Source organism: Plectropomus leopardus, chromosome 14 (assembly GCF_008729295.1).
Source record: "Plectropomus leopardus isolate mb chromosome 14, YSFRI_Pleo_2.0, whole genome shotgun sequence".
Classification (NCBI taxonomy): domain Eukaryota; kingdom Metazoa; phylum Chordata; class Actinopteri; order Perciformes; family Serranidae; genus Plectropomus; species Plectropomus leopardus.
Window position 1 is genome coordinate 7,882,919 of NC_056476.1, and position 27,658 is coordinate 7,910,576.

The following is a 27,658-nucleotide window of genomic DNA, read 5'->3' on the forward strand; positions in this document are numbered from 1 at the left end:
ATGGAAGTTTAAACAATGCATTCGACATGATGCTGTTATATAATATGGTTTATATTACCTAAAGTAGTGGCTGATTCAACAACACGCTAACTGAGACGGTTGCTGAAAAGCTAAAACCACAGAGGACAGAACAGTAGAAACAGTTCATTTTCAAGAGGAGGAGTTAAAAAAGTTGATATCCAAGATGGAGAGAAAAAATACAACGAGCAGGAGGAAAAGGAGGAATCACAATGTTTAAGGGAGAAAGAAAGCATTGGTGCAGAGGGAGAAAAGAGGCAAAGGAGGCGTGTCTCTTGCACAAATACATATTTGGGGCAAATGCATCAGATCATGTGCACGCTGTAGAAACTGCAAGAAGTTCACAATGACAGGAAAAGCTGCAAACACGAGGAAGGAGGAGTTTCACTCTCTGGGCGGAAGTATAAGGGGTGATGGGAAGCTGCTTTCAGAAGAGTATGTTGCATGTGTATAAGGGTGGAGCTCCATGTAACAGGATCTCGACATGAAGGGAAACGCAGACTCAGTGCAGCTCTCTAATGAGAGGGAGAACCTGATCAGAGTCAGATGGGGTGCCCCGAGCGCACAGCCCCCTGCAGAAAGTGCCGCCCGACACCCTTTGTTACCTCCAAGTGAGCTGAGACCAGCCCATGAACCATGTAACTAGGTGGTTTCCAGGTTAATGAAAAGCTGTAACTCCGGTCCCACTGTCTCTCTCTGCTAAACTGACGACTGCCCTCCCTCCCCGCACCGTATCGCACCCTCCGTCTGCACCCCCACATTCCTGCCCCTTACCATGGAGCAGGGAGAAGGGAGGGTCAGGGGCTATTAACGGTTTACTTTGTGTGAAGTATGCTACATTTACATTTTGGGCTGATTATTGTCCAGAGTGACTCACAATAGGAAAAATGTTTCATTTTCTGGATTAACTAGTTTTTGGAACGGGTGTATTAAAAGCAACAAAGAACAAGAAACAGAACTGTCACAGACATGAGATTACAGTAGCTGTCCTCAACTTTAAACAGTTCATAAAAACTAATCATGGTGAACAGTTTCTCTCCAACCTAACATGCTTTATTTCACAATTTTAGCTATTTTAACTTTATCTTAGGGCTGGGTGTATGGAGAAAAAAACAAATACCACAATATTTTTGACCAAATACAATACTGATAATGTTACGATACTGTAGGATTGACTATTGGTGCTTTCACAAAATATTTACACGACTACATTTTTGATGAATTATCATCAGTAATGTGGTTATAATGACAAAGATGGTAAAGGGAAATTATAGAAGAGCTAGAACTGTCTGATAAGTTCGGAAAATTACATCACTTTACTGTAATGCAGTCTTTAAAACCACGAAAAGAAAACACAACATCCAAAATCTAAGACAACATCTGGTCTAATATCCTGATATCAATATTATATCAGTATTATTGGTACTGCCCATATATCAGTATCGTCCAACCCTAATTCATCCTACCTGAAGTGTTCTTCGTTCGCTGTGAGTTTGGACTGCACTTGAGCCCTGCAGACCTGCTTTTTTAATATTCAGTTTCTGCTGGATTTCTGACTATTACAACTAACTCCTATATTGTGTGTTCTACTCCCATCCACTGACGCATTGTGTGTCTGCTGATAGGACAGCTAGCTGGACAGAAAAGGTGGGAAAGAGATGGGGGATGACATGAAGCACAGGCTTCAAGTCGGAATCGAAGATACAGTTATTTATTTAAAGACTTTCCCAATGATATCTGGCTAAAGTGATTAAATTCGCATAGTAAAACACTACTACAGCCACAACACTAACAACACAGAAGGCTACAGTGGAGCCAATGACATTAGCACAAGTTTACCTAACTTGGCTGGGCTTGGCCAGTGAGCCCGCGCACGAGAAGGCCGTCAAGAGATTTTTTTTCCAGCATACCTCAGTTTCTGTCTGGATGCTTCCTCCTGTAAGAGTTGTTGGGTCCCTACTGAATCCCAATCCTAAGTTTTCTGAACCTCAGTGTATGTGCAAAAAACCCTTATATAATCAAAACACTCCTCTCTTTTTAATAATTGCAAATAGAATACTTTTGGGTTCAAGTTTGTAATTTCGGGTAAAACAAGGACTTGAGATGGAAATAGTTCACTATTTCCTAAAATTGCTTGATTTATATGAAAATACTCAATAGTTGCAGTTTTACTGATGCTATCACTAGTCATTTCACCAGTAAAGCAAGACGCTGAACCTCTACCGGCTTGTTTGTTGCATTCATGTGCTTATTTCAAAATGTCCAATATAATTTTGTACAGCTCTTTCACAACGATGAAAGGGGTAGTAAGTCACACTGATGGAAGGTGGACTCTGCAGGAGTCCCTCAGATGTAAGATAGATGTACTTGTTAGCAAAGGTGAGTAACCGGGGTCATGGCTTGACTGGTCAGCGAGCACGCAACGGGGAGTAAATGTGCAACAACAAAGGCAAAAAGTGAGTCATCTGACAAGACTTTCACTTTTACGTCCCATATCTTAAGCAATGTCTAGACCAGTGTGATCCCCTTAAGTACTTTCTATCATTCCCCAAAGTGTTTACCAATCAGTATTATTAGTAGATAATCTGAGCTAATAATATCGTCATAATAGCCTATCTTTCCTTCTTGGCTTTAAAAGTACCTCATAAGAAGCCAGGTTTTTGTGTGATCAATCATGTTGGAAGTTAAATGTCGCTATTCATTTATCTTCCGAACAGTCATCTTGGAGGGGGAATCAGTATTTGTTTAAAGGAAAAAGCTGCCAAATGCTCCTGGCATTTGTTTGATTCATAACAGCACAGTATTTGGCCACTGGTGGAGTTCTTCTACACCGACTGCTGCAGCTAATCCTAAATCTCCTCCCCCCTCGGAGAAAGATAAAGCCTCATTTGGAAAATAGGTAAACATCGGCTCCCAGGCAGGTACACATTTAGTCCAGTTTACCTTGCAAAATAAGGGGGAGAATGAAAGGAGGAAAAAAAATCCCTTTGATTCTGAGTTGGTGGAAAAAAGTAAATTTACTCCAGTTGCCGTTCAATTTGGACCGGTGGACATTAAAGCAGGAGTCGGTGCCTAATAAGAGCCATGCCTGAGCGAGAGAGAGGGAGAGAGAGACCCAGTGGAGGTGTGTCTGTGTCTGACTCTCGGCTCCAAGGCTCCTGCTAATAGATTTCAGCTCCCTCAGTGTCCCAATTAGCTGGTATGTATGCTTGGTTTATGAATTCATGTGTGGATGCTAAGTGTGTGAACATGCATGTACAGTAAGCATAAGTACGTGTGTATGGGTTGTTATTGTGTGCCATTCAAAAGACTCAACAACCTCCTACTAAGCATCATCCAAAACTCACTTTTCGAAAAAAAAAAGCTTTTGCGTTTTTTTCATTTAGCAAAAAAAGCAAAAAAACAAACCCCGAGCCAAGACCAAAAGGAATCAATTTAGCCATTCTCAGCAACAGAACGCCTATCAACGCAAACACATGGCGACACAAACAGAAAACAAACAGATAAACCTGTCCAGTTTTAGAGCAGCTTTTACCACTTTTTAAGGAAGAGCATTACAAAGAAAATAGTGAGTGCACTTTTAACCCTGACCCCGCGTGAGGACGGACAGGCAGAGCTCAAGTCTTACCTGTAATAAACCCCCATAGCTTCTACACGTGACCGTAAATCACACTGTGTGCCTTCAAAGTATCAAATATCGACTAATACAACACCGCTCACCCCGGGCTTTTATCCCTGCGTTTCCTCCTCTGTGTTCTGGTGGTGGCACAGCCTTCAAAGTGCAACCATCTCACTTTTTTAAAAGGCACGCCGAGCAATTTATTTACCAAGAAACTGCTGCCGTAAATGACAGAAAAAGCAGCACAATTTACTGACAAGTAGTGAATAGGGGCAGGGGGGCTCGGAGCGAAGCCAGAGGTCTTGGCTGGGCCTGTGAAAGACTATAAAGCTTTAGTAGTAGCCCACGACCTGTTTATGGCCGGCTGAAACACTGTGGTGTGAGGCTCCTGATCACTCAACAGCTCGGGACTGCTGCCACTCTTGCGTAACACGCAAACAGGAGACAGAATCGAAAAAACAAGCTATTAGACACAGCGAGTGCATTTAGTGGTATTTGATTAATCCTGCAGGTCTCCGACTTTCTCAAGAACTGCAGGCCGCACAAAAAAAAGAGAAAAATCTGATTCTTTATACTTAAATTATGTAATAAGGTAAAAATGTGAGTGATTTGCAAACATCAAACGCTAACATTGTGTGTGGAATGAATGGGTAAATGACGCATTTCATTTTCCATAAAATGTCTCTTGGCATTGGTGGCTGCCTGTGTGGAGCATGAGCGCAGAGCTGGCCAGCTGGAGTTAAAAAAATAAAATAAAAAAAAAAAAGCTGGTATGCTTGGCACTTCACTACACAGACCCAAATACCAACCAAGAGGATTCAAGGCAGATGTGGACTAAAAATGGCTGTCTGGTAAGTGGCTCATATGTTAGCTAAAGTTACACAAAATATGAGTTCATGTATGAGTAATTTAGGTTGAATGAGGGGCTTACCTTGTCTTCACTACATCGAGGGGATGCATCAAACAGATCTCCACCAGACCTGAAAGGCAGAGACAGTCAGGATAAGTGACTTAAATAGACACAGACATTTAAGTGAATGCTGTTTTTTATGTTTCAGACCCATATATGACATAATGAAGTCATATATATATATATATATATATATATATATATATATATATATATATATATATATATATATATATATATGTTCTTGAAATTAATAAAATTATATTTAATATTTATTAAATATTTTGTATTGTCACCAAGAATACTGTTATTGCAAAAATACCCTAAAATATCTATAAATAAATAAATAAATAATAATAAATAATAAATACTATTTTGGAACCATATCGCCAATTGTCACAAATGGTTAAGAAAACTTATTTCTTAACCATTTGTGACAAAATAACTGAAAAAATAACTACAAATTACAAATTACTCAACAGTATATTGGGGGAAAAAAAAGCATTGCTGTTTATTAGACATTTCTTTTTTTCAGTTGTTAATTAACACTATTTCACATAAGCCATAGATCACGTTCATGTTACCACAGAAAAGACGTGTTTGAGAGATCGCGCTGAGTTTAGACATGTCTGTAATAACAGCAGGACAGAGGGGCCGAGCAGTGTAGAGGATTCAACTCAGGATCTGTGTTCTGAGATCTAAAAGATTTAAGATAGCAGAAAAAAACAAAGAAATACTTTAAAAGACAGCTTTAGTGAATTTTATGGATTTTTATGATGATGTACACCTAGTTTTTTCTTTTCTCACTACATAATATTTGCCCAAATTCCCATTCCCGGGGTTATGGTTAGTTTTTTAGTTAGGTGGTGAAAGAAATACTGAATGAGAGACTGGATCAAGTTAGAGAAGCTACTGATAAGAGACTGCAGTCTGTTGATTGGTCACACAATGGCAAACTGTAACTACAAAAATGAAAGGATGTTTTCTGCCTTTTCATCTTTGAGTTAACAGTTAGCAGCTATAGTGCAGTTTTATGAGGCCTCTTCTTGGATGCATGCTGCGTACAGTCTGGCAGCTGGTCACTACTTTTGAATCCCATCCTCACTTGTCTTCTTGCCTAGTAACATCCTGAACACAACAAAATAAAAGCAGAGTCTCGGCTGATGAAGACACCGCCAAACACTTCCAGTTGGTCCTTAGTTATGATTGAGAGGAACCTTTGTATAAGTTATTACATTGCTTACCTTTAAGTGAAAATCTTTGGATTTTGGACTGTTGGTCAATACAATGATGTGTCTTTTGACAATAAACAACATATTTTAAGTTTTATACAAACAATGAAAATTTGCTAGATCAATCAATGATGAAAATTATCATTTGCAGCTACAGCGGTCTCATTGGTCTGTTGTGTTAAAAAATGTCTGTTACATGGTTCTTTTTAAAATTTGCTGCACACCAGTCAAATTGCCCAAGTTGACCCCATGTGAACTTGTCATACTGAACTGTACATATCTGTTCAAGCCCCGCAGGATCAAATAGCAACATGAATCTGATATTTTATGTCAAGTGTGACAGTTAAACTTAATGAACTGATAAGAAAGGTTGCCTGACTGACGACTGGGGCAGATGTCAGTGGATTATTCATGTGATTTCTTTGCCTTCATTTTGAAGCAGGTTTTTTTTAAAGTAAAAGTGTTGTTTGTGCACTTACCATTGCTTGCTACTAAACAGTTTTGACAGACAACCAGCGCCAGCGCCCGCCAATGTTCAACCAAAACCTTATCATCACGCTGATTATCACTCTGCCTAATTTAAATGCCAACTACCTCAGTAAGTCTTGGTGTTTTGAGCCTTGTATCTCCAGCAAGAACATGGGTCTGAATGAGTGATCCAATGAGACGTCTTTCCAAAATTCCTGCGAGTGACTGTAATTCTCAGCATTTTGAAGGGCTAAAGCCACCAACCATATCATCCATGCAAACCATCAGCAATGTGCCAGCAGCTGGAGAATCAATGCAGCCGGGTTGATCAGCGAAGGACTCTGAGGTTTCACACACACGCTAACTATGTGCATCTGTGTTGAAAAGCCACTGCTTTGGCACGGAGGCCTTCTGACTCAATCAAGTTTTTTTAAACTCACAATTCTCACTGCATCCCTTTCCTGGTGCCGTGCAGATTCCTCTGTGTGTGTACACAGCTGCTGTGCAATATGGACTCTTTCTAATTTGCTCAATTAAACATATTGTCTATAAAATAGTGTGTCTTCTGGGGTTTTTCCAGGGAAGTAATTATCGGTAAAATACCAGAGAAAAAACTTACTATGTCTACAGTTGCATCGTAATGTACGAATGGGAAGAACTATTGAACCGAGCTACCGGCAGTCAAACAAAATTCCATCTGTCAAGGCTCAGTTGACCTGGCTGTGGTTGTTAATGATACTGCACTGAAAAGGTAAATACAGGACTGCTTTGGACACGACATGTTCTGGCCCTGCTATTAATAGGCCTGCAGTGAACATGAGGTGCATCAGATCTTTCAGCAGGTAATCAGATTACACGATGAAACCAAACCCCTTCCACCAGGCTGTGCAAACACAAAGATGCAGGGAAGTGACCGAACATGCTCCAACAGGTGATTCAGTGGTGGAAGAGCAATGTCTGGGAAAAAGGGAGAGCTTCTATAATCTTGTGCAAACAGAACACCTGGACGCCAAGTGGGAAGCAAAAACAAAGAGAAGACCCAAAAAACCCCTTCTAAAATTCTGCAGATCTCCAAGATGCTCCTGCAAACTTCAGCAGAAAAACAAGGATCTTGCGCTGCATGTCATGCTTTGCTGCGTACAGGATTTTTAGATGGAGTCTTTGGGAGCTAAGATTATTATTGACAAATAGCCAGTAGTGGAGGAAATGTTTGGGCCTTGATCTTTTACTAACATGAAAGGTGCAACAACTACTAAAAAAAATACTCGGTTGAGGTAAAAGTTCTGCAATCTAAATACATTTTAAAGTGTAGTTCTCCTAAACACTTGGCACTCCGGCGAGATTTTAGTTCTGCAACCGCTGAAAGACCTTAAATCTTATAAACTACACCTTTAAGTAAAAGTACAAAAACATCTGCAAAAAAAGTACTTAAGTATTCCCTAGGCAGTACCATGGTCCCTGTCATTGTAATAGTAATGTATGATATAATAAATTACCTGATTGTTATAACAATACCATTAAAAGTAATAATTTAGCCGATTGAGGTGAGGTTAATTTCAACTAACATAGGCCTTTTTAATACGTTAAAGTGTTTCAATACCGACAACAATATTAAACAACATATCACTTTAGAAACTCACTGTAGGTTTTCTGTGTAAACGTTTAACATTTAAAGTCACTCAATGTGTACTGAAGTGTACTAATTTCTTTGAGAAATGCAGTACTTGCTTAAAATGGAAATATTCAATTAAAGTACATTAAAATCTTATGTATGTCAATTTCATTACATGTAAGCACAGTACTTTCCACCACTGCAAATGGTGATTTGCAAAAACCTGATGTTACTGTTAATGTTAATGTTAGTATTCGTGATTCATTGTAGTAGAATTCATCTGTCTACATTTTCATCTTCAGCAAGTTATAAACTAAATTAAATATTATTTTCATTAATAACAAAAGGAGCACACTGCTAATGTTTACTTGTACCTGCAGGTGACCAGAGCAGCTGAGCACATCTGGATACTTCAGTTAAAATGATTCACACTAGATTTTGGGCCTCATCGTAAACCTCAGATTACAGGAACTCTTAAGGATACAGGTTACCAAATGCTTCATTAACTTAAGACGGTAACAGTAGTTAACACTTTTTGCTAATTAACAGTCCGGCCCCACTGTGCCGTTCAGATACAGTGATTAGTTCAGTGTGTTCAGTTCAGTTCTCAGGCCGTCAGTTTTTCGGTGTCTAAGTGCCCTATGGTCCAGTACCTTTAGATGTGAGGTTAACGTCAGTTACTAATGCATGTGGTATCCCCATGATGTCAGGTGCAGAGGGATGAAGCGATGACAAGCATGAATGCAAAATTAGGTTGTGTTTTTTTAAGTATCTGCCTAACGACCTTGCAGACGGGACACCTGAAGAACAAGGTGATGGCAGATGGGGTGACAGACTGTTGGTGTTCGAAGAAAAACTAAAAGGAGAGAAAGTGAGCGACTATAATCGTGAAGTGACCTTTGTATGACATGTAGTACAGCTCTTCTCTCACCCAAAAAAATATTGTTTATTTTTCTGTTGCCAAGCAGCAGGTTTGCCACATAAAGACTGACCATAGCTAAAAGATTTTGAAAATGAGAGAGACCCAACTCACAGGGACATGTAATGATTTGGAAAAAAGTCCTAACTCTCAAAGCAGGCGGTCTAAAAAAAAAGTCTTACAGCTCTTTTAGACTTCCCAAATATTACTGAACTGGATGGCTAAATCTATAAAGTGAAACGAGTTGTTTTGTGAGGATTTTGACTCTCGCAAAAAAATATTTACTTATTTACAGACATCTCTTTCCAGATATAGGTCAAAGGGGAAAAGTCTCTCTGGGCCAGTGGGCATCACGTGACTGATCTGGACAGTGTAATTCCACTTTTGGCCACTATGTAAAATTTGCATCAGAGCCTGCCGTTCTTCCTTGGGGCTTGGTTGATATACGATAATGGTTTTAGTTAGCTAGAGGCACATTGTTAGTGCTTCAGCCCTTGTTTGCATTTTTTGGCACCAATGGTTTCCCCCCGGTGGGCATGGCTGTCAGAGTTTGATGTGTTGTGTTCTGTCTCTATTAATGAGTTCCAGAAATGCTCTGAGAATAAATATCTACGATGTAGTCTGCTTCCTAACTGACTGCTGATACTAACCAAGGAAATCTAGCAACAGTGAAATTATTCTTAGATATTGTAATAAATGTGTCATTTTGTCATGAAGTATAATTTTTTATGCCCTGATTCTACTTAATTTAATGGTTTCCATTACCTCCAAGAACGTTTTCTGACAACTTCCATCACAAAGGCTCTCTGTGCTGTACATGCAGAGGTGACAAGAGCAACACTGAAAGTTTTTCCAGTCATGAAAAAATGAAAGCAAAAACAGAAGAAATGCTTTTGTGTACCTCGTCAATCAAACTAAAAAAAAAGCTGCAGAGGCAGGTGGACGACAGATCCACAAAAGATGCAACCTGACACTGCAATGCATTTTGATCTAGTGAGGCTATTCTTGGTGAAGCTGGTAATTACTGATATTTAAGGGGAGCTAATTTTTTTTTTTTTTACTCTCCAGCTCTGCAGGAAGTATTTGGACTGGTAGAAACACTTCACCGTCTCCGCATCAAGGCCTTAAGACACCAAATATGTAATTTCCTCGACACCACTGAGAGGCAGCTTCTCCCTCCACTGTGCCCCAGTGCATCATGCTCGTCTACTCCAGCTGTCAGCACATACTACTGTTTAATCATAGAGCGCGGCAGCAGTGAACCCACACACTCTCGGGAGCACTTCACACTCCTCTATAGCCTCTGATGCACAGTTGCAAAGCATGGTGAGGGCAAATGATGCTACTAAGTTGCTTAGCTCAGCCTTTCCTTCACTCCAGGCACCCACCTCTTCCAGCTGCAAGAGAGTGTGTAATATTACAGTGACCTGCCATCTGGTTGACGTTTATGGCTTTGCTACGCATCAGTGAGTGACATATTGGGAGATTCCATTATTTGAAGGTTTCCTTTGTTCCTGAACCACAATGGTAGTGACAGGGCTCGTCATCCAGCGCCTTGCAGACACACAGAAACACTCAGGCACAAGTGCTAATGGCAAAGGAGTGTCTGGAGCACTGCCATTAAGACACAGTCTTATATACACACTACACAGCTGCTATTTGCCACAAAAGCAATCTGCGCCAAGACTAAAGTCATGCAGTGGAAACAAAAGTGTTGCAGGGATACTGGGAGATTTTATACAGCAAGAACATATAGTTTTAATTCATCGCCTGGTTTTCTTATTGCACAGAGGTGATGTCACATGCAGCGCTTTAACAGCCGTGGAATTTGGCTTTTGTTTCGGGTATTTGATAAGAACACCATATGACAGAAACAATGGAACTCGGTGTTAAAAAGTGCTGCATCATCCCCTTTTCTGCTGTACGTCGGCCCAACAAGTAGCCCCACTGGTAGCACGAGTCCTGCCGCCACCACCACCGACATATTGGTAAGACATTCCAGCTCGCCCGATAACGTGTCTTCCAAAGAGAGAAGATCATACATCATGCAGATGAGATGATTATCTGAGTTGGTTTTGGCTCGGGAATGCACACAGTTTGCTCCCACGCAAAAGTGAGAAAGAAAAACAATAGTGCACCGGGGAGCGATTGCTCAACGGTTGCAGGTGTCATCCATCATGCTGAGACACACACTGAATGACTGTAATTCCCAGCAGCCACAGGGAGAAGGTCACTGCCACAGGAAGCGCAGCTCCCCCAGTTAAATGGACTAATACATGGGAGACATACTGGCCGCTCATTTCACACGCTTACTTGACCCGGTAAATGCTACAGTCTCTAATGATAGCTTACATGCTACTTTCTTAAATATGTTAATAAGTTAATAATAAGTAATAATAATAAGTTAATATATAATATATAACTATTTCTTAATGACTCCAATAAATAATTGGAGAATTTCCATTAAAACATGACATCAAGAGTTGGGAGAAATAGCATAATGATATGTACTTTTTGTCCTTTGACTGATAAAACCAACAATATAAAAACATAAATTAGATCACAAACAACTTGTTAAATTGATGCATTTTAGGAAAGAACATTGCTAATTGTTTTAAAAACATCTTCCGACATGATACATTTTTCGGTTCATTGAGAGCCAAAGCAGAAAATCACAGCTCGTCCTGCTGTTTCAAGGCGTGAGATGAGGCATAAGAGTGTCATGATGACAGAGCTTCACCTCACAGGCCCGCTCGCGTTTTGACAAGAGCTCCTGACTGAACCTGCAGGTGATATGTCATGCCTCCATGTCCTCCATTAATACTTTTCAAAACACATCAGACCTGGAATGCTAAACAAACCCTGTGAGCTGCTGCTCCCTGGCAATTTGTCATCTGTGGTAACAAAGCCAACGTGATATCCATCAGCGGCTGGGCCGGGCGCTGTGATATCGAAACTCTGATTAATCTCAAGCTCTTTTAAAGCTCAGGCACAAACAGAGGTGAAATAATGAAGAATGGCATGCCAATAAATGGAGCAATGAATCAAAAGAGTTACTATATAGCAGGGATACAGCTTACTTGGCTGGGGGGGCAAATTTACAAAATGACAGGAGGCGAGGGCCAGTCGCAGCAGCCCCATACGTGTTTCTGGGATTTTAGGACAATTCCTGAATTTCAGAACATTTTTCAGTATTTTAGGACATTTCAAGGATTTTAGATAATTTCTCAGATTTCAGGACGTTTCTAGGATTTTAGGACATTTCTAGGATTATAGGACAACTCTCGAGTTTCAGGACATTTTTTTTAAGGATTTTAGGGCATTTCTAGGATTTTAGGTATTCAGGACATTTCTCAGTTTTTAGGGTGTTTCTGGGATTTTAGGACATTTCTTGGATTTCAGGATGTTTCTAGGATTTTAGGACAATTCAAGCATTTTTGGTTATTTCTTGGGTTTTAGGATGTTTCTAGGATTTAGAAAACATCCCTAGGATTTTAGGGTATTGGGACCTTAGCTGGGACCTCTGTCGGGAGAGGATCCCCCATTGGCACTTTTTTTAAATAAAAAAGTTCTATTTTTGTTATATGAAACATAAAAGCACAAAAAACACTAAAAGCACAAAACAATTCTCATTAGGAATCACTTATTTGAATTGTGAATTAGAAAATGGTTGGGGGGGTCATCCAGTTTTTTATCAGAGGCCAGATTTGACCAACGACAGTAGGTTGAGAATCATTATCACAGAGACACCCAAACAGAGGACAACAATAAATAAATATGTTTTAGGTGACTGCAAAGATCATATTAACCCCTCCACACGTGTATCTCTTTTTTTATAAAGCTGAACTGCTACTACTCACACATTTAAGTAGGTTGTGTTTATTTTAGCCATGTTTATCTTTCTTAGCAAACAATTAAAGGCAGCTGACTACATTTTTATGGCATATTTGGGTGTTAGTTTATTCAAGTTAACCTATTGTGACGGATTCTAATAAATCCAAACTACATTTGTAAGAAAACACTTGCGGTTGGCACAAACAGGACAAATCAGGGAAGTGGGTGAAAAGAATGTCACATAAAAAGGTGCCCAAATAACATGAGACCTGTCTGCTAATAGGTGAGGCCAATAAACCATAGTTACTACCGTGTGAGGCAAGCTATAGTATTGAAATACGGTCTTGGAGCCAAACCTGTTTTTAAAGCAAACAGGCAGTGTAACACTTCCAAACTGATCACATTAAAACTGAAATGGAGTATAAACCATTTTGATATAATAATGGCACGAGTAATTCGTCATAAGAACATATAATCACCTCGTGGGGAGATGGAGGGGGGTTGTAGCAACAGAAATGCTTGTAAGGCTTGTATATTAAAAAGGCAGTTAAAGGTATACCGAGCAGGATTGTCTGTTACTGTTTGTAAACACGCTCATCAATAAAAATGAAACTAAAAGCCGACCTCAGATGCACTCAGTTGGCATTTCGCCTCACTATATTTGCATTTTCTTTAGCGCTGTATCTCTTGTGGTGGAATATAAGAAAGTACAGTGCTTACGTACAAATTTGAAGAACTCTTACATTACTTGAGTCTGTTCTTTTTATGACTTTCTGAACTTCTATTCCACTACATTTAAGAGAGAGATATTGTACTTTTACTTTACTGTAGGGGTGGGCGATAAATCGAATATACTTCATGTATCCACCATAAATTGTCTTGTTTTTTTCTCCACCGGCATGAGACTCACTTCAGCGTTTCATTTTGTCCTCTCTCTCCTACGGCTCTCTGCTTCTCATAGATACACACACAAAAAACAGGGCTTTTGCAGAGCTCCAGGCCGTGAATATTTAGTCACATTTTGCGACCATGGAGCACCACTATGACCTGAGAATACTACTAATACATGAACTGGAGAACTGTTAGTTTGTTTCTAGCTTACAAAGAATAAATCATCACATCTACCGGCGCCGCAGTAACAGTCTAACTTCGTGATTAGTAATGGCGGTAGTGTGAGCAGTTGAGGTTTTGTGTTTTTCTACTGCAGTGCTCAGATCGCGACTATTTAGTCACATTTTGCAACCACAGAGCACCAGTGAATCTTGGAAATCTTTGCAATATATGAACTGGAGAGCTGTTAGTTTGTTTCCAGCTTGCAATGGATGAATCCTCATACTTCGGTTACAGTTAAACTGTCTGCTCACGCTAACATCCAACTGTCAACCGGAAGCTTCAAGCCCACAGCAAAAACCTCAACACTTATGGCCGAGATGAGCCGGTTCATTCACAATAAAAGCACTATGAGTTCTGCCTTGATTTAATTGTTACAATATTTTGTTTCACTTTACTATAACAGTATTTTATCTAACTTTATACTTTACTTTAACATTATAACAGGATTTTATTATATATTATGTAACTACATTTTATAGCAGTAGGTACGTTATTTATGACTGTAAATTTTGTATTTTAGCAGTTTACTGTAGTTTAGAGGAGATTTCAAAATATCGAGATGCCTGGAAAAAAATGTCATCAATGCGGAAGCAGGCAACCATTACTGAAAGTAATTTATGCTTCCAATCTAACTCTGCTCTACACTCTGTTCTCAGCAAATTAGTGCAGAAAAAATAACAATATCTCCAAAACCAAACACTATGAGGAGGAACTAATTATGTAGGAATTTACATACTTAAAATAAATAAAAAAACACTGGCTCAAGCAAGACATCTGGGGTGAGAGAGGGAGGAGGGTGCAATTAATCACAGATATCACCAGTCATGCTTCCTGTCTCAGGAGCGCAAAAGTGTCCCGGGTAACTCCCCAAACAGTCCCTAATTCTGCACTTGAAAAAGCTCAAAGGGTGCTTAGAAAAACAAGCGAGGCCATCTCCAATGACGGCAGGGGATTTTTAAAAACTGAGGGCCCCTGATGTGAAGTGTAAGAATCCAGGCTTTCAGTGCCGGGTCTTGTCTGCTACTGCTGCTGCTGCTTCATCTGTTATCAGCTCCAAGAGTGCACAGTGTGGATATCCCCTCAATATAAGCAGTTAGAAGTTGAATCATTAAATCTCTAACTGAGTCTGGATTGTTTTCTTGATTTTTAATATGTTGAAACCCAAATTAAATGAGATATTTTATACATCTATTCAATGTTGTTTTTCTCTTTTTGAAAATGGAATTGTCTTTTTTAAATTTAACTCATATTTAAGCAGATAAGTCCAGCTGAGATCAACTATCTCTTTTTCAAGGGAGACTAACTTAACAGACCCTCACAACTCCTATTCCCACTAGAGCAAAAACATAATGCCGCTCATTTGGTATCCAACAAAAAGGATACTTTTATATGTCAAAGATTTGAGGTTTCCACTGCTGACCCACCACCTTGCCAAAACAATGAAAATAAATGGAATTTCGTTTGTGGTGCTTAGAAAAACTGCCACAACAAAGTGCTGCTCAATAATAAAAGTAGTCTTCTACTGTGGAAACTTGTTATTGGGACTCTGTTTCTATAAAGGAACGTTGTGTACTTTTAAAGTCTCTTAAAACAGTTGAATGAAGGTGGACACAAATGCAATTTCGCAATCATAGAAAGCTTTTTTGGCCCTCCTCTGCTGAACTGAACAACATCTCAACAATAAGGACACACTATATCCTGCAGAGCGTCCTGTTAACAAGTGAATGCACGTCAATGTACGAGTTAAGATGTAAAGAGGGAAACAAAAAGAGGAGGAGGAGAGGATCTATTGTTTTACTTCACTTCATACTTTTACCTTTTTTGCATAACAGTTGGCCAACACCCTCACATATCAAACATGTCCCTCATCTCAAATAACCTACATAAACAGAAGCTGTACTAAGTACATTCCACTTGTAAGCATCTATTGATTTTTCAGTTGAGCGTGCCATTTTCAGTTTAGATTTATCGCCATGCGTCATGGAGCATTTTGCCCACTGGCTAGCCGCAGAGACAGCTCGGGTATGTCCCTGACTGTCAAACTTGAGATGAACTCTGTGATATTGATGGAAGTGTAAAGGTGTGTGTGTGTGTGCTGTTGACTGGGTCAGGGCCCGAGCTGTCTGCTGACGGGCTAATGATAAGTTAGTGACAGCTTGACAGACAGACCGTGGCGGCAGTGCAGCGCTGTCAGTGTGGGAGCCTCCCTTCTTCCATTACTGTCACTGTTTTCTTGACACCTGTGGTCACATTATTTTTTCCACACACGACCATGTGATGCAAATACACGCGCCAGCAGCGGAAGCGGGTGACAGGGGGAGAAGAAAAGGGGACAAAATGGATGCAAAACCTGGTGTAACTGATGTTTGAGAGGAAGTGCTCCGTGTCACCTTGGCCTGATTGTTTCACGAGGATTGCTTTTTAAACAAATTGTCTCCAACTCCTGCAGGACACCTGTCACCAACTAAATAAACAATATAATCCTCTAACAAATAATATGAGCGCAACATGCAGCTAGAAACCCTTCAGGGTATTTTAATAGTAGTTGTTCACTATAAACCAGTGGTTCCTAAGCTGGCAGTCTGAGGCCTTCAATCTCTTCAAAATCTGATTCTGAACTTAAAAAGAAATTACCCAAAATAGCATTAGCAAAATGCTACAAGAAAATGATCTGAAAATTAGCAAAAAATAAATTTAAAAAATAAATATATGAAAACAACAAACTAAGAAGGAAATGTCCTTAAATTCAGCCAGTTTCTCTGGCACTTTTCCCTATTTTTAAAAAATAATTTCCAATATTTTTTTCTCTTTCTCTATTTCTATACAACTAATTTTCAGTTCACTTTCTTGCAATTTGTGAGACATCCCCTGCCAAGTTGCTTGTTGCCTTTACAGCCATTTTTTCAAAGGAAACATACCAATTTGCTCATGTTTCAAAAATGCTTGTGAAAGCCATCCAAATGTTGCACAAGATAACTGATGTCGATCCAGGTTTAAAAGGGTCATAACATGTATTTAAAAGCATCACACGATAATTACTTGGGTGTAAAAAACACCCTCACTAATCTTTGGTTCTTTCTTTTAACATACTGTGAGATTAGACCTCTAACATCGTTCAAATCAAATATTAACTCTTCAGCTGAACTGCTCAGAAATCACGTAATCAATGTGAGGTGATGCAAACTTTCTTCACATTTGGGGGACTATCGCAAAAGGCCAGAAACTTGTAACATTGTCAAAAGAATATGACATTTGACGACTGCCTCTACAAGCCCATCATAACATTTGCTTAATCAGCAGCTGAAAAACCATTCATCCTTTAATTCAAATGTAAAAATCAAAAAGACTGGCACAAAACGTTTTCACCTGACAACACTGCAGTGCTTAATTTTTTCACTCTCCTTGCCAGAGCAGTTTTGTGTACTTTCCCTAGGACTCACCTGTCTGCGTCATTTCATCAACCCTCTACACATGCCTACAGGTCAAATCAGGCCTGGAAACCACACAAGTGCTTCTTGGCTATTGGCACCAATGCTTTGATTACCAGGCTGTAATTACATGAATTTTACAAAAGAAAATAAATGGCCCTTTTGAATCATTATTAAACTGTGAATTAACTATGACAAAGATGTGTTTTTTTAAAAACTGGAACTACAACATAAATATCAGTCAGTGGAGAAGACAGTTTTCGCTTTAAATCTATTTCAGTGGAGTCCTTGATATAGAGATTACAGGTAACCAAAACAGGGAGGAAAACAGAAATAATCCATCCCCACACCAAACTCTTCTCTACTACCATGAATCAAAGCGCTCTGATAGACAGTACCTGAGAAACAGAGATGTTTACTTTCCCGCATCACAGTTTATGTTAACACTGAATTTCAACTGAAGAAACAGGTGTCAACACTGATGTGGAAAACACTCAAGGTGTTTCATGATTTCTCATCAGTCGTGTAATGTCATCTATTCATCAGAACTCAATTGTTGTTTTTCTTATGGGCTGATGTGTGTGTGTGCATGTGTACGTGCAACCAGGCCGGTTTGAATGCACATTATTAAGGTCATTATACATCATTTGTGGTTACTGTCTCATACTCTTCTAGTTTGCACATGTTTGACAATTACATAAGACAACTGTCCTCTACTGTTCCAGGAAGGAAAAACAAATAGGGAACACTACTACCAAGGTAATATTAGGCAAGCTGTATGGCACTGATTGCCAAACAGGAGGTACTTGTACATTTGCCAGGGGTTATGTGGAAAGAGTGTGGAGTATCCCGTTTAAAAAATAAAAAAGGTGTCAGGTTAACCTTTAGCAGATTACTGTCACAGCAATCAATTCACTACCAGCAACATTATGCCCACTACAAAGAACACACAACACCCTGAGTTAGTTTTAGCACCGAACTACCACCTACTGCTGTTAGAGCTGTTTGAGTAGGTGACAAATAAAAGCAATTGATTGAAAGCAAGTCTAAACACGTTGGTTAAAGGGCTAATAGCCAGGGCGCCCAGTGGCTCAGTAGGTAGAGCGGGTGCCCCATGTACAGAGGATATGTCCTTGTAGCAGCAGCCGGCAGTTCGATTCCAGCCAAGGCCCTTTGCTGCATGTCATCCCCCCTCGCTCTCCTCCTTTCACACTTAAGCTGTCCTGTCAGAGTAATGACAGGTAATGGCAAAAAAGTCCCCATCAAAAAAAAAAAAAAAAAAAAAAAAGGCAAATTGCTGTTTTGTCGCTGAACCAGGTGCCACTGGCCCTGGAAGGAATGTCCAATTGTCCTAAAAAATGTTCCTGTTGACAATGTTACTTGACACTTTGTGCTTCTGTGTTTTTAATGGGCATGAAACTTTGCTGGATAAATCAATAAATGTCTATTTCTTTGATTAAAAAAAAAGGTACAATCCTATAATAATTATAACTCCAAATGAACTAAGTCACATTTATCTACCATCTTTTTGTAACTAATCACACTGAGACAAGCCCTCGGTGGGCCTTTATTTTGTGCAGCTGCATGTTCCTTTAACATTTGTGTGTGTGTGTGTGTGTGTGTGTGTGTGTGTGTGTGTGTTCATACATATGTCTATGTGTTCATTTTATTTTACTGTGTTCCTTCTGCTAAGTACTCAATGCAGAAAAAAATAAAAAAAATCAATAATCAAAACAATCAACAGAATTTAAAGGGAAAGCAGCAAATCACCATATTTGAGAAGCTGTAACCATTAAATATTTGTGGATGAAAAATGACTGAAAAAGGATGAAAATGATTATCAAAATACCAATTTTGATACCGAAACCAATCATACTAAAAAACAAGAGATTAAACTTAAACACCAACACGTGAAGAATCAGTGTTTTGCAGAATATTCTAATATAAATTTTATATACTGTATTTAATAGTTAAATAACACTGCAGTTCTACTACCACTACTACTACTGCTGCGGCTGCAACTACTGCTACAACATCTAAACAATAAAAAAAGAAAGTTTCTATGTTCTATGATACTTTTTTTGGGCTTTCCCAGAGCGCATTGACCAGGCCATTATGGTGAGCCTTTATATGCTGCTGAGTGATGTGAAGCAGAATAGTAAATGGGTAGTAAGTGGACTTCCCACTGTAAGCACCACCATCATTAACTTCACCACCACGTCGCCACATCACTACAACATGACCACCGCTGCTGACACACCCACCCAGTCCATAACCTCCATAGTCTTCAGCCAATTCACCTTGTGTAAACAAAGATTACACCTTGTCTCATCCCCCAACCCCCAGAGGGGAGAGCTGTGTCGTTACTGTCACCTAGTGGACGGCGGGGAGACAGAGATTGATTAATACACAAAGAGGTGAGACCGAGAGGGAGAGAGATGGAAAGCACATGTGGGAACCACACAAAAAGACAGATCTCTGCCTGACGGAGAAGAAAAGCAGCTGCAGGAGCATATTCCATTTAATGTAACAAGTAAAATACATATGCAACTTATCAATCAGTGTGGTGACACTTTGGAAATGATAATCTGTCTTTATGTCAAAAATTCCACAGATTCTAGCCTCCGAGCTTCATGGCTTTTATTTAAAATTGTGTTATTTTAAAGAGGGATGGAGTTGACCACTCAGCCAAAACAAGCACAACTCTCTGCGGAAGCTCACCTGAGTCCATAAAAGCTGATAATAGAGCCAATAATTGGGAGGGAACAGCAATAATGGAGTTTTAGTGAGGCAGTAAATTCTTTAATTAGTTGTTAACACCCTGTGTCTATATGGACAGGTTGAAGCTTCCCCCATTGCAGACTGCTGTCTAGAGAAGTCTGGATGGACATTCAGGCAGAAGGCCAGGGACTCATCTTTTTAAAAGAGCATCACCTTCACTGTTAACAGGCCTCTGAGCACCTGTATGTCATAATTATAGTCTGCTGGGAGAGTTTAAAACTACAAAAAGCTGTCATGTCTGAGATAAGTTGTAACTTTGCAGCTCAGGAGCAGAACAGACAGGGTAAAGGATCTTCTGTGGGTGCGGGAAGAAAACCCGCATTGGCTGACATTTCGGGATGCATCACGGTAGGGACATTCTCCAAACATACAATCTTTGTGGGCAAAGAAAAAGGCTGCAAGGTAGATAAATGCAAATGATGCAGGGATTGAAAAACCAGCGGACATTCCTGAAGAGTGATACGATCTTTCAGTCCACAAACTATCCATGGCATGAGTGATACAGTAGAGGAGAGAGTGAATAATCTGACAGGGTGGTCCGTCCGTTTTGTAAAACGTTGGCTGGCGGGGGGAAAAGGAGAGGAGCTGCGAGGCTGCAGTAGAAGTAGCAGAGGCAGGACTCGCAGCAGTAGCAAAAGGGAAGTACCCGTATGGTTCACTCTTGTCCTAAGCCAGGAGAGTTAAAGGCAGGAAGCCATTACCAAAGTGTAAATGCACTCAGCCATCACTGCTTAAACACAGTCGAAATATGTTCCAGCACTAAAAAAAAGTAGGGTGTGGGAGGAGGTCTGTCCCCTTCACACACAACAAGGCTCTCTTGTCCCTGTTAAATAAAAGACTCTAGGACAGGTACACTTAACTTGCTTTGCTTGAGGGAAACTTGCAAAATGTCAGGAGCCAGGGCCCAGATGCAGTAGCCACATAAATGTTTCTGGGTTTTAGGACATTTCTCGGATTTTAGAAAATGTCAAGGATTTTTTAACATTTCTAGGATGTTAGGACATTTCTAGGACTGTAGGATGTTTCTAGGATGTCATGACATGTCTAAGATTTTCGGAAATTTCTCTGATTTAAGGATGTGTCCAAGACGTTTGTAGGACAATTTTGGGACATTTCTCTGATTTTAGGACATTTCTAGGCTTCTATGACCTTTTGAAGGACTTGGGGATGTTTCTAGGATTTATTTATTTATCTGATTTTTGGTAATTTCTCAGACATTTATAGTAGGACATTTCTAGGATTTTAGCTCATTTGTAGGATTTTTGGACATATCTAGGAGTTTAGGACATTTTTAGGATTTTAGGAAATTTCTACGATTTTAGGTTCTTTCTAGGATCTCAAGACATTAGGGGCTTAGTTAGGACCTCTGTCAGCGGGTGAAGGGAATCCTCCACTGGAAATTTTTTGTTTTACTAAACAAGCTCTATTTTGATGCTGTTTTAGGCACTTTGGCAACTTATGTATACTTAAAGTACAAAAACAATTTCCAATGTGAATCATTTTTTAAAAAACACCACTAAAAAAAAAAACACTTGGCACCCTACCGTGGGCCTAAGTTGAATATCACTAGGACAAGTTAAGGTCCTACACAAGCCCAACCGCCTCACACATATTGTTAGCAAGCCCGCTGCATCTTTTTTCCAAACATTGCATAACGCCGCCCCAGATGCACGTCGGTGGTTTGAGCCTGATGAGAGACCGTGATTATGTTACATACGCCGGTGGTTTGATGCAATAATTATGCAATCAGCAGCACAGCTTTGTGTTATGTCTATGATTTATCAACATTATTTGAATTGGGGTAATTAATTGTCGCAGGCGGGCAGGCAGGCTAGCGGGGCTTAATGTTTCACCATGTGACAGGGCATCTCTGACGGCTTTTGTTTTGGCAGATGGCCCTGTGCCACATCGCTCACCAAACACCAGGGAAATCATACTCAGGCTTAATCACAATACAGGCCTGTGCCTATCAGTGCTTTCTAAGTCATACACAAACAGACTAGAGATCTGCAGATAGGGGAACAGATGCAGAGAGGCCGAGAAAGAGACACAGAAACTGGTTTTTCATGTGCTGTTTGAGTAAAATACGGCAACGAAAAAAAGGTCAAACTCGGGAAATCCAACATAAACCAGAGCAAACATGGCATTATTCCTGCAATCTTAGACAGTTAAGTGCAGATTTGTATACATGATCGCATGTCACTCAAGCTGGAAATGAGAGGCGAGGCTCTCTAGTTGTTGTCATTAAAGAGACAAACGCTGGAGCTGCTCCATTGGCACTGAATGACAGACAGACTTTCTGGGCCGACTCGGTGTCCGAGGTGATGCGGAGAAAGGTCAAGCAAACATTCTTTGAGTCCATAAGTCTGCGATTCATTGTCAATGGAGCAGATCTGCGTTTTGTCCCGTGGAGGCATCAGATTATAGCCTCGGTTCTCTGGTTTCTGGCTTTGTGTGAGAGTTGTTGCAGAAGGTAGCGGAAGGAAGCAAAGATCACAGAGAGATGTACTCAGCTGCATTTAGAAGAAAATGTTTGGAAAATCTTTGTCAGACAAAAGGTTGCACATTTTAAGGCACTAAACAAGAGCTTCACTGAGCTCATTTCACATGTGTGGATGCAAAACTGTTAATGAAATTCAGCAACACGCAAAAGAAACAGCTCCATCATCCTGTAATTGAGGGGTCAAGATCTCCTCGTTGGACAAACTCCAAGTGAACCGTGCGCGGATGTGGTGGTCGCTTTTATCCTGCTCTGTGTCAGAAAAGCTGAAATAACTCTAAACTGTCAGCAGAGAATTATGAATGAGAACCAGTTTTTGGAAAGAAAAAAAAGGGAAAGAAAGTCACACAGTAACCAAACTAATAAAATCAGAAGGTGTCTGGGGATTCCAAAACATACAACATAACGCACATCATTTGAAAACATCTGATAAGTAAAAAGATTAGGAGAATTAAACTTCAACTTTATGGAGTGAGGTTTTAAGTTATTTCATTTAATAACAAGGTAGTAAATCTTCAAAAAATGAAATTAAACATGCTGATATATTGATTTATGAATTTCAGGGATCATTTTTATTTTGGCGTCAAATGGAAATACAGTATTTTCATTTGGATTTGGATATGTAAAGGTCCATAAAACTAACAGATGACACCTTGGCTCTGTCTGACTCACTGCTATGTGTGGGGGCTCTCACGCAGGAGCCAATCGGTTTCTGGGACAGATCCTAACACGTCCTAAAAGGATCCGTCAGTTTGCTTATGTTTAGCCATCTCTGAGGCCAGTTTGGCGACAGTAGTTGCGTGGCCTGTGTACATTTGAAGCAAGAGCGAGGCGCTGCGGTGTGAGAGCGGCAAATGCTTTTTGGGCGCTGCCTTTGCTATGACAGATGCTGACGATGAACTCTTGACACTGGCCCGACCGGTTTATGTTCAACATGTGTGTCTCCGTTACTGTCTCTGGTTTCCAGGAGGCTGCCCTGGCTGGTTCAGTGTGGACGTAGGTGTGTGTGTGTGTGTGTGTGTGTGTGTGTGTGTGTGTGAGGCCAGGCAGAGATGAGAGGAGCAGCAGGATCTGTAGCTATCTGGGAGGTTGAGCATAATGACACACCGGGGACAGATTAGGTTCCTGTCCATCAGGGTTCCATCAGGAAGACTCTGATTTACAGCCATGCTGACCAGCCAGCCTGCCCTCCACCCAAAGCAAACACACACGGAAAACACCACCGCCTCTGTGTGGTGGCAGCTGGTGGGCTCCAACACATGTTGCATTTGGCTACTTCGTACGCCAGTCAGTTTTTTGACTCCAACATCAGTGCAGAAGTTCGCGTGGCGGTGCTTTGAGAGCAAAAAGACAACCTTGAAATTACACTTAATTCAGTTTTGATATTAATTTCTTCAAGCGTGTGCATGCGCATACTGGAATACATAATGCTATACACGCTGCTTATTGCCTACCTCCCCAGAACAGTGAAAGAAGAGAGATGGACAGATCCATTAAACAAGATGTCACCCCCAAACACAACAATGATTAATCACATGCTGCAAATTATAAGCACCTGTATGAATGAACGGCGAAGCAAAAGCCCACTCCCACTGTCTGACTGCATGCTTTCACTCTCTCAGACAGCCGCCCCGCCGCCTCGGCCCCCACAACCCCCCTGGCCCCTTCTCTCCTCGCTGACCCTCTGCCCCCCCTTGCATGCACCAAGAGGAAGTCTGCCTGAAAAGAAATAACTCACCACGTACACAAAAGGCCATTTTGACTTAAACTCTGCATGAAATGATAGATTTTGAAGTTCTACACTGAGCCGACCTACAGGAGCTGTGAAGAAAAGCTACACGGAAAGCAAATACGTGACACCTGGATATGGCGTGATTTTATATCAAAGTTGTGGAAATCAATAAAGGCAGTTGATTATTTTTTTTTAGCTTTTTAGATTAAGTCTAAAAGAAACAGAACTGGAAAATTCAGTTTTTAACATACATGAAGTAGTGAAAACTTAAGTTCTTGATTTATTCATTGCCCAACATACTGAATTCACTTCCCCAAGACTGTGGCCCTCTGTGTGAAACCACCTGAATTCATTATGCTAACAAGCTAGCTCTGCTGATAGGCACACGGGCTGATGCGAGGAAATGTGAGTTTGATTAATGTGGGCAAAATTGAGCTGTGCAGACCGCTCCCCAGCCCCAGTTAAAGGAGTCGCCTGCACTCAGGCTCAAAAAGGCTGCAGCAGGGCTCTCCGGCCAGCACGGCTGCAGCAGACCTTCCTTCGCCTGCCACACAAAACAAAAGTGGCCCCGGCCTGGACCTGAATAAATCTAGCTGGCACACAGAACCCCGAAATGAAAACCATATTTGTGATAGCTTACACAACGAAGGAGATGTGCTTTGTGTTCATGTATATATCAAATGGACCTGGGCTGGCTTGTCTCTGTCTGTGATCCTCCAGTGCTCTTAAACTAGCCAGACCACAGCAGACTCTCTCTCGAGAGCCAGTCCCGGGAGACGAACCATCTCACGGAGCCTAGCCGACCAGCCGGCTCTATCCAAAAGCAGCAACCCTGGCAATCTGTGGCCCTTAGGGGAGCGTGGCCCACCACCAAGCATGAAGAAGGCATAGAGGTGGAGAGGTAGAGCTGGGGGAGAAGGGAATGGGGAGAGAGAAAGAGAGTGGGAGGGAGGAAGGGGGAGGCTGAGCAACTAACAGAGCCCCCAGGTACCTGCCTGTACAGTCGCCTCTCTCCAAATGTTTACTTTGGACCAGACTGGCGGCCAACTGGTTGCAATTGACCCTCTACCAGGACGAGTTAGAGAGTGAACATGAGACTTTTCCTTCTGGGAAAAAGATGGAGGAAAGCCACACACGTGCACAGCCTTTAAAGCACACACTCGCACACAAATGCATATCAACAGATGAAAAGCAAACACAAAAATCACTTTAGTAGTACAAAAATTACGGATGTCCGATCGGAAGGATCGATATCGGGCCCAAGCAATGCATTTTTAACTGACTGGGATCGGTTATTTTGAGGACGTGTCCTGCCTGATGCTTCGTTTACGTCAGCTGCCATACAGGTGTCATAAACAGAAAGCACGATGTTCGGCAGATATTCCGGTTTTATTTAAATGTTGCTTCTCCAATAAGTAGAAACTGTTTTTTTTTCATGTTTGATTTAAGCTGCCACACCACTTTAAATGGTGTGCTGTAATGAGCAGAATTGTGACCGAATTTTTATTTGTCGTGACTGGGAGTGTTTACGTTTAGCTATAACACTACTTAGAGGTGGAACTGGGATTATATTACTCATGTACCTTTATTACAATACTACTCTAAGTGGATTTGGGAGTGATTTCTGAAGACCCATTATAGTTTGTTTACTTTGTTTTTTTGTTGAAAAAACAAATGCTGCAGGAAATGGAATTTTGATTAGAGCTATCAACATAGTTTTAGTTTGTTTTAAACTGAAGTGCCCTAAGGAACTATTTGTGTGTGGATATTTTTTTCTTGTATTGCACTGCAGAGCTATTAAACTCTCTTTAGCTTTAAAGTACTTAAAAAGAGCATTGCAACCAACAGATGCATCAAGAGTAAAAAATGAGGACAAAAAATAATAAAACTAAGCTGAAATGAGGCCATAAGTCAACAGCAGACCCAAAACTTACATAAGTCCACCTGCCACAGGTGTTAAAGCTCAGGCCTGCTGACTCGCAGTCTGGTACAAAACAGAGTAGCTGTGCAAAGTCAGACTCTGTCACCACTAAAAACACTATTCAACAGACTCAAAGCCTCCTATGCCATCCCAGAACTGGCTGGTCATCCAGCACACAGCAGGGAGAGGCTTGGACGTGATGGAGGAGGGTTGCAGAGAGGACGCCCGCTGGCCTCATAGACTAAATAAAACCTCTTAATCCTCATAAACTGCTCCATATGAGTATTACATCCCTAACTCCGCACAGGACTTTCCAAGGGAATGGAATTCATTTCGTGGCTAAAACATTACCAGGATTCCTCCTGTTGCTGCCATAATAGGTTCCGTGTTCTGCTGAGGAGCCGCTCGGATGCGAACCCTCAGTTTCCCCCTGTAAATATCGATGACAGAACGCGCTTATGATGAAAAATGCCCCGGAAAATGTAAATGAGGGGCCTGGCTGAGATGAAATGATTGCTGCCTGTGAGTAAGCATGTGTGTTCGGACAGGAGAAGCATGTTGCACGACAAGGATACAAACTATGTGCTCAGGTCCTTTAGGGACTCGCTGCACCGCGAAGAGAAAAAAATAGCAAAGCCAACATGCCACCCAGTTGCTAAACGTGATCGTACAGGCCAGCCTGAGTTGATATGATTCATCAATAAAAATCACATTCAAAATAAACACAGCCATGTAATCATTTCCCTTGTCAGACGACCTATTCATGCTCAACACGCCAACCCTCTGAGCGCACACCTGAGCAGTGTAAGCGTGCAACGGCCCGGGCAGGAAACAAGCGGGGGAGGGGGCAGGTTGGCATTTCACTCCAGGCCAGTCATTTGTCACAATTGTCACAGAATGCACAAACACAAATTACTGAATTATAACTGCGGATGTGCGTGTCCTGCCTTGGCTAAATCAAGACAGCGCTGGGAGCTGTCATAACAGGGGGGTGGTGTCTAGGCCACCATGGGGGTGGAGGAGGTGGCCTAAGACAGTTTTTCGGACTCCCGTGTTAGCCTTGAGGTATATATTTGGGTAAATACAATGTGAATGCAAGACTGACTGACATGGGAGAGGAGAGGATGAATAGAACATAATCAAATAGAGAGGTAGAGAGATATAAAGTTGGAGAAGCAAGACAGAATTAAATGTATAGTGTTTTCTGTCAACATGGCTATATTTACATGGACAATAAAAATACTGCTGCATATTTAAAGTGCTACAATTACCATTCAAAAAGCAATACTTTATTGTCACTTTGTGATATATCACTCATTGACTATGTTTTCATTCACACAAATATTCAACTATTCTTCAGAATATGACAATATTTTGTATTTGATGCATGTCAAGTCAACAGCATATTCTGGTTGAAATTAGGCCTTTTTCCAAATGACACGTTTTGCAATAAAGACGTGTAGGATATATTGATTTCTGGCGTTTTAGTAACCCCAGAGTTAGTTCTTTGGACATGCATACAGCGCTTTCAGAATACTCGTCTCAGTGGGGGTTTTTACCACCGTTTGTGA

At 40.8% G+C, this 27,658-nt stretch overlaps 1 protein-coding gene across 1 annotated transcript in view; it reads right to left on the reverse strand.

Annotated features, from left to right (window-relative positions):
• Positions 1-27,658, reverse strand: part of slc25a21 (solute carrier family 25 member 21) — a 117,381-nt gene that overhangs the window by 37,641 nt on the left and 52,082 nt on the right. The window contains exon 3 of the mRNA XM_042501311.1: positions 4,569-4,617. Coding sequence (XP_042357245.1) covers positions 4,569-4,617 — 49 coding nt within the window. The remainder of the gene's footprint in view (positions 1-4,568; positions 4,618-27,658) is intronic.